The 8,068-nt window shown below is 41.5% G+C and overlaps 1 protein-coding gene across 2 annotated transcripts in view; it reads left to right on the top strand.

The window, feature by feature from the left end:
* GLT1D1 (glycosyltransferase 1 domain containing 1) overlaps positions 1-5,883 on the top strand; it is a 44,718-nt gene extending 38,835 nt beyond the window's left edge. Inside the window, exons 11-12 of one of the 2 annotated variants that reach the window (XM_081966942.1) lie at positions 2,015-2,120; positions 5,405-5,883. In XM_081966942.1, the coding sequence (XP_081823068.1) occupies positions 2,015-2,120; positions 5,405-5,493 (195 nt within the window). In that variant the 3' untranslated portion in view covers positions 5,494-5,883. Of the gene's footprint in view, positions 1-2,014; positions 2,121-5,148 lie in introns of both variants that reach the window. The other variant, XM_081966941.1, reaches the window with a different exon arrangement.
* Positions 5,884-8,068: the final 2,185 nt, after the last annotated feature.

The following is an 8,068-nucleotide window of genomic DNA, read 5'->3' on the forward strand; positions in this document are numbered from 1 at the left end:
CTGGATGGTCTGGCCTGAAATTGTAAAGTCGGGATTTTAGATGTTGCAGCGAGCCAAGGCAAGTTTCAACTAGTTAACTTTTCTGGTTTATGTTGGCTGATCCAGGCAGGGTTTTCCGAAAGAGGAAAAATAGCCGAACAACCGAATAACAGAGTTGGAACGGACCTTGGAGGTCATCTAGTCCAACCCCCCACCCAAGCAGGAGACCGTACACCATGTCTGACAGATGGCAGTCCAGTCTCATCTTAAAAACCTCCAGTGATGGAGCGCCCACAACTTCTGAATGCAGTCTTCTGGAAAAGCAAAAATAAAATCCATGGCATTGTGATCAAGTTTGAGGTCAATGCAGAGGTCTTTGTGGCAAGCAATTCCACTGCTTAATTGTCCTCACTGTTAGAAGTTTCTCCTTAATTCCAGGTTGCTTCTCTCTTTGATCAGTTTCCAACCATTATTTTTTGTCTGGTGCTTTGGAGAATAACTTCTGACAGACGGCAGTCCAGTCTCTTCTTGAAAGTCTCCAGTGGTGAAGCTCCCACAACTTCTGAAGGCAACTTCTGTTCCATGGGTTGATGGTTCTCACTCTCAGAAAATTCCTCCTTATTTCCAGGTTGAATCTCTCCTTGATCAGTTTCCATCCATTCTTCCTTGTCTGACCTTCAAAGGTGCTTTGGAATAAGCTTGACCCCCTCCTCTCTGTGGCAGCCCCTCGAATATTGGAACATATGCTCTGAGAACCAAGAGACGGCAAAGTTTAGAGAGTTTGGTTGGGAGGTAGAGAGTTAAGATAAGAGCCCTCTTAACTCTCTTCCTCCCAACCAAACTCTCTACACGTTGCCTTCTCTTCGTCCTCCACAAGGCAGCCCCTCTCTTCCGGGATTCCAGACTACATTCCACCACATCTGATAAATTTTGCAGAGTTCCGTCCTTCTAATTTGGCCCCGGGATTTAATATTTGCTCAAGAGTTGAAGGAACAAGGAGGAGAAACATAACCGTACATCAACTGGAAGTGGTTTGCTTCTGAAAAGGGGGAACACCTTGTCAGCTGTCACATTCTAATGCATCCAAATTACAGGTATTTTTAATCACACAGTCACCTTGCTCAAGGAAAGGACAACTGCCTTAAAAGGCCCAGGCATTTAGGGCAGTAATTGCATACTGCATAAACCATTCAGGTAGGTTTGGTTGGTACAATGCCAAGCATTTGCCTCCTGCATTCGCCATCTGCCACCATAGTTCCTGCTGATGTAATAGCAGGATGTGGGTGTGCATGTATTAAACAAAAGTTCAGCAGATGAGTTGGATACAGATACAGATTAACAGAGTTGGAAGGGATTGTTTAGGTCATCTAGTCCAACCCCCAGCCCAAGCAGGAGACCCTACATCATTTCTGACAGAGGGCAATCCACTCTCTTCTGGAAAACTTCCAGGGATGAAACTCCCACAACTTCTGAAGGCAACTCATTCCATTGAATATAGAATAACAGAGATGGGAGGGACCTTGGAGGTCATCTAATCCAACCCCCCTCCCAAGCAGGAGACAGAGGGCAGTCCAGTCTCTTCTTGAAAGCTTCCAGGGATGAAGCTCCCACAACTTCTGAAGGCCAATTAAATGAATGAATTAATCTTAATCTTTAAATTACCTCTCTTCTCCGAAGACAATCTCCCCAAAAGACGTAATAATTTCAGCTCCTACATTCTACTACAAGTAGCCCTCGACTTAGAACAGTGACTGAAGTTACAACAGTGACTTATGACCTGGTTTTTTTTCACACGTACGACCTACAGCATCCCCATGGTCAAATGATGGAAATTTGAATGCTTTGGCAACTGGCTCTTATTTGTGACAGTGGCAGTGTGTCCCAGGGTCATGTGATCACCCCTTTTTTGTGACTTCTTAACCAACAAAATCAATGGGGAAGCCAGGTTCCCTTAACAACTAATTTAACCCACACCAGAGTTATCTGCAAGGCCTCCGTTCTACCAGATGTGAGCCCTGCATTCTCTGTGTTACAGGCAATGGATTTAAATGTTCCCGTGCTGGCAAGGAATATTCCAGGAAACGCTGCCGTAATTGCACACCAAATGACTGGATTATTATATACGACCCCAAAGGTAATAAGTTAAAATATGTGTAGGTCTGTCTGTCTTTCTATCTATCATCTATCTGTATACCTCTATCATCTCTCTTTCTCTCTCTATCATCTATCTATATCTATATCTATATCTATCTATCTATCTATCTATCTATCTATCTATCTATCTATCTATCTATCTATCTATTTATCTATCATCTGTGTCATCTATCTTTTGGCAGGCCTGAAGATCCAATGACCAAGATGGCTTCCAGGCCATCAGATATACATCTGTATATCTATATCTATCCTATGTCTGTCTGTCTATCATACATTTGTCTGTCTGTCTGTCTGTCTATCTATCTATCTATGTATCTATCCATCCATCCATCCGTCCATCCATCCATATCATCTGTATATCTTTATCATCTATCTGTATATCTATCTCCATCTATCTATCTGTTTGTCTGTCTACCTGTCTCTGTGTCCGTCTGTCCGTCCATCCATCATCCGTATCTTCTGTATATCTTTATCTATATATACCCCCATTTATCTATCTATCTATCTATCATCTATCTATCTATCTATCTATCTATCTATCTATCTCTACCTACCTACCTACCTCTATTATCTATGTCTGTGTCTGTCTGTCCATCTGTGTGTGTATGTATGTATGTATGTATGTCTATCATCTCTCTATCTCTCTACCTACCTACCTTATCTACCTACCTATCTACTTCCTACCTACCTACCTACCTATTCTATCTCCGTTGTTTCCTGACTGATGCTGGATAGGAGAAAGAAATAATTTCATAGCGGGAGCTGTCCATGACTCATGGTGCTGAAAGCCGACTTGGGGGTTAAGCTTTCAACCAGGACCTAATTCTGCCTCTCCTGCCCCCTGGGAAGCCCACAGGATGTGTCACCTCCCAGATAATTTATAGCTCCACTACCATAATGAAAACCTTGATCTTATTTGTGTTAAGCTTTCGAACCGTTTGTGGCACACAGGTCGCAGCTGTGAAAGTTCCTAACCACGGAGATTTTAAGTCCCCTGAACGTACGCTGCCGTGAAAGGTTCACCCCGTCTCCTAATTAACCAGAGTGTGTTATTAAAACTCAGAAAGAAGGGTCCAGGGGGGTAGAGGGAGGAATTACGGGGGAATTAATCCTGTTGATCCCATAAATTAGATTTCAGTTCCCCATCAATAATCAGGTACGTGCAATAACGCTACTCTTTTATAGAATAAAAATGCAGACCCAGATTAAATAAAACCACCAAGTGGAAAATACATTTTCTCCTTAAGCCTATTTTTTTTAAGCATGATGAATGCTGTTAAGTATAGCCAGGAAGTTAGATGTTCCGTTTTCATTAGTCTTTGATGGAACTACCCCCCTTCTGGAAAAAAAAAAATTCTGAGAAAAATGTTGCGCTTAACATGTTCCTCTCCATAGTTGTTTCCCTGCAGGCTCAGGAATGAATCTTTTTTTTCCTTATAAGTTACAGCAGGTTTTTCTTGAATCAGAACATTATTATTACGTTTTTAATGTGTCCTTGAGGTCCCAGGGGTGAAGACCAGAGAGAAAACAATATCTTACTTCAGGCTTTGAATTGGTTTCTTTTGTTTTGTTTTTTGGCAAATTGTCTTGAGAGTTGTGTTCCTCCTGATCTGTTCTGTGATCAAAGTTGGCGTTGGGTAAGATGGTGAGGTTCTAGAACCTTTTGAGAATTTTAGGCGGGGAGGGTATGATCAGTGTCCCCTCCCACCAAGAATCCACTATTAACAGCTAAGAATTATCTTGAGAGAGAAAGAGAGAGGGAGAGAAGGAGAGAGAGAAAAGGAAAAAGAAGGAGAGAGAGAAAATGAGAGAGAAGGAGGGAAAGAGGGAAGAAAGAGAGACAAGAGGAAGAGGAAGAGAAGAAGAGAGAGAGAAAAGGAGAAAGAGAAGAAGAGAGAAAGAGAGGAGAGAGAGAAAATGAAAGAGGAGAGAAAGGGAGAAGAGAGCGAGACAAAGAGGAAGAGGAAGAGGACAGAGAGAGAAAGAGGGGCAAAAAGGAGAAAGATGAGAGAGAAAGAGAAGGGAAAGAGAGAGAAGAGATAGAGAAAGAGAAAGAGGAAAGGAAGAAAAGGAGAAAGAGAAGGAGAGAGAGAGAAAGAGCAGAGAAAGAGAAGAAGAGAGAGAGAGGAGAGAGAGAAAATGAAAGAGGAGAGAAAAGGAGAAGAGAGAGAGACAAAGAGGAAGAGGAGAGAGAGAGAGAGGGGCAAAAAGGAGAAAGATGAGAGAGAAAGAGAAGGGAAAGAGAGAGAAGAGATAGAGAAAGAGAAAGAGGAAAGGAAGAAAAGGAGAAAGAGAAGGAGAGAGAGAGAAAGAGCAGAGAAAGAAAAAGAGAAAAAGAAGGGGAGAGAGAAAAGTAAAGAGAAAGAGAAAGGAGAAAGAGAAGGAGAGAAAGAGAGATCAGACAGACAGACAGAGACTTTGGTCTCTTTCCTTCTTTTCCTCCATTCTTTCATCAGCCAGAAGAAGTGGAAGAAATAACAACACCAATAAAGGAGAATATTTGTAACTCTGAGTTGAACTACGAGGGGTCCTTGGTGCTCTCTGAACTTGCTTGTTCTCCTGCAGACATTCATGACCCAACCTGGTTACATCACAAGTGCTAGAAGCGAGTGGGGTTTATGGATTAGAGGAAGAGGAGGACAAGGGGACGAAGAGGAGAAGGACTGTGAGGTCCTTGGTGCTCTCTGACCTTGGTTGTTTTCTTGCCAACATTTCATTACCCAACTAGGGAAGACTACCAATGTTGCTACCTGATGAGGTTGCCTAGTTGGATCATCAAGAAAACCACTAATCTCAGAGAACACCAAGGATCCAACAAGTTGAACTGTTATTTTGGGTTTTGGAAAACCATGTTGGGCAATCTTCTGGTAGACCATGAGTCTGGCATCTGCTTCCTAATCTGGGGTGCCCTTGAAAACAGGGTAGAGAGATTTCTAAGGAACTTTTGAGAAGTACTGCTGTTATCAGTCATAGAACTATACTAATAATGGCCCACGATATACTCTTCCTTTTCAGGAATTTGTCCAGCTGGCCAAAACTTTGATGAAAGACCCAGTTTTGTACAGAGAGATTGTAAGAAAGGCCCATGAATATGTCCTGAAGTACCATTCATGGGAGAAAGAAAGGAAGGTCTATCAGAACCTTGTTTTGAGACTTCATGAATGTTCTTGTACCAATCAACCATGAGTGGTTTTCTTCATCTTAATCTTCTGATTTGTCTTCATTCATGTTATTACCATTGTGATTTTGTAGGTTTTTGTACCGGTAGTAGACTTCTACAGCCTGGCAGCCCTCCAGGAGCATAGGACTTCTGTTCCCATAATCCCCTACCAGTCATTACCAAAGGACTATGGGAACTGAACTGAAACACATTACAGAAACTCACGTTGAAAAAAGAAATCCTAAATATGCAATCAATCTACCGTTTATTGTTGACTGGAAACACTTTATAGTTTTTTTTTTGCATGAAGCATAAGAAATGGAACTTATGATTTGTGGTTGGGATGATCAGAAGGAATAGATTATAGTTATGCTGTAGCTCGTAGAGCAATGTGTAAATTTAGAATTGTTTTTATAACTGATGTAAATAAAGAAAATTGGAAGTTATTTCTATATATTTTTGTTCTCTCTTTGCTTTTCCACTTTTGTTTCTTTGATCTTTCCTTCCTTCCTTCCTTCCTTCCTTCCTTCCTTCCTTCCTTCCTTCCTTCCTTCCTTCCTTCCTTCCTTCCCTACAATTATGCTGTAGCCCACAGAGCAAGGGGTAAATTTAGAATTGTTCTTATGATCTTTTCTTCCTTCCTTCCTTCCTTCCTTCCTTCCTTCCTTCCCTAGAGTTGTGCTGTAGCCCACAGAGCAGGGGGTAAATGTACAATTGTTCTTATAGCTGATGTAATATAAACAATCGGAAGTTATTTCTATATATTTTCTTTCTTGCTTTGCTTTTCCACTTTTTTTTCTTTGATTTTTTCTTCCTTCCTTCGCTCTTCCTTTCCTCCTTCCTTCCTTCCTTCCCTCTTCCTTCCCTCCCTCCTTTCTTCCCCCTTCCTTCCCTCCCTCCCTCCCTCCTTCCTTCTCCCTTCCTTCTTCCCTACCTCTTCCTTCCTTCCCTCTCCCCCTTCCTTATCTATTTATCTATCTGTCTGTCTATCTGTCTATCTATCTATCTATCTATCTATCTATCTATCTATCTATCTATCATCTATCTATCTATCTATTTTAGTTTCCATTGTGTTTTATCCTTTTTTTAAAAGAATCCTTAATCATTTCTATGCATCAAAATTGCATGGACATAATGCATTAAATAAAATAATCTGTCTGAATGACGGTGCGGTTGAGGTTAGGGTAATAAATAGTAACTATTTCCATTATTTGGGGTAATTTCACCTGCATCTCTACACAGATACACAAATGCTCAGTTAGGGATATCTATCGTAGATCTGTCTAGAAAGAGTGAATTAACCATCAACCCTAACAAAATTATTTGACTCTCTGCCGCTACGGATTCCCAGCTCGTTTTCCTTTCACCCAACTCCAGAAGACCCAAAATCAAATTTGAACCGAGTCAGCCCGTTTTAACTCTGCAGCTTTTTTTTTTCCAAAACGGAAAGAAAAACAAAAATGACAACTTTAAAAGGTTTTTAAAAAAAGGAGTCTCTTTTCTCAGTGCAAAGAACGGGGATGAAAAAAATTTAATTTCCTCTTCTTGTCAGCTGGAGCTGCTGAGGTAGTTTTACACACACACACACAAACAAACAAGCACACACTCCATTCCCTGCGGTGAGCAACTGCATTTTTTAAAATAATAATAAAAAAAATGAATTGGACTCTATTGGTCCAAAGCAGCCAATAAAAAAGACGAATCCATCTTGAAAGCAGAACTAGATAAATGCTACTTATCGGAGAATGTCTTTTAATGATTTCCTGCCGGTAACACAGCGAGAACTCTGGCCGGGGGTGGGGTGGGGTGGGGTGGGGAGAGCGAAAACAACTCAACTCATCTGTTGAGCGAAGACCATCTTCAGACCAGCTGATCTTATTTATTTATACATTCCTGGGGAACAGTAGATACCTCCAAATAAAACAGCCGTTCAGCTGGATTTCCTAAGCACGAATTTTCTTTGCGCAAGCTCATTTGTATTGGTTACGTACAACAATTTCGGCTCTTTGGTGTATTATTCCGGACTTCTAAATCCTTTAGTCATTACTGTGGTTCGATACACTTTCATAAGATTTGTCTCTCACCCCCCAACCCAAAAAAGCAATTAAAGGAAGACCCTTTGGCCCATAAATCTTAGAGCAAGCATGATTCATTTTTCATTCACGGTAATACTGGGTTGTTGTTTTTTTAATGCTTGCAAACAAAACCTTTCTGGAGTGTTCTGGCTTTAAAAAAAACAACAACTCTTGTTTTATGTTGGTTCAAGAAAACCCCACTGATTTTTGGCTTGATTCATCTGGGCTACTCTTGGCCTTGCGTGTTTGAATATTGTTTGGAATATGCTAATGAAGAGAAGGATTATGGGGGACGTATAGCAGCCTTGGGGATGCGGTGGCTCAGTGGCTAATGAATGGAATGGAGTGGAATAGAATAATGACAAAAATAATAAAAATGGAATGGAATATGGGACACGGTGACTCAGTGGCTAAGACGCTGAGCTTGTCGATCAGAAAGGTTGGCAGTTCAGCGGTTCGAATCCCTAGCACCGCGTAACGGAGTGAGCTCCCGTTGCTTGTCCCAGCTTCTGCCAACCTACATTCGAAAGCACGTAAAAAATGCAAGTAGAAAAATATGAGCCACCTTTGGTGGGAAGGGAACAGCGTTCCGTGCGCCTTCGGTATTGAGTCATGCCGGCCACATGACCACAGAGACATCTTCGGACAGCGCTGGCTCTTCGGCTTTGAAACGGAGATGAGCACCGGCCCCTAGAGTTGG

This window comes from Natrix helvetica (genome assembly GCF_964273705.1).
Source record: "Natrix helvetica genome assembly, chromosome: 14".
In the NCBI taxonomy this organism is placed as follows: domain Eukaryota; kingdom Metazoa; phylum Chordata; class Lepidosauria; order Squamata; family Natricidae; genus Natrix; species Natrix helvetica.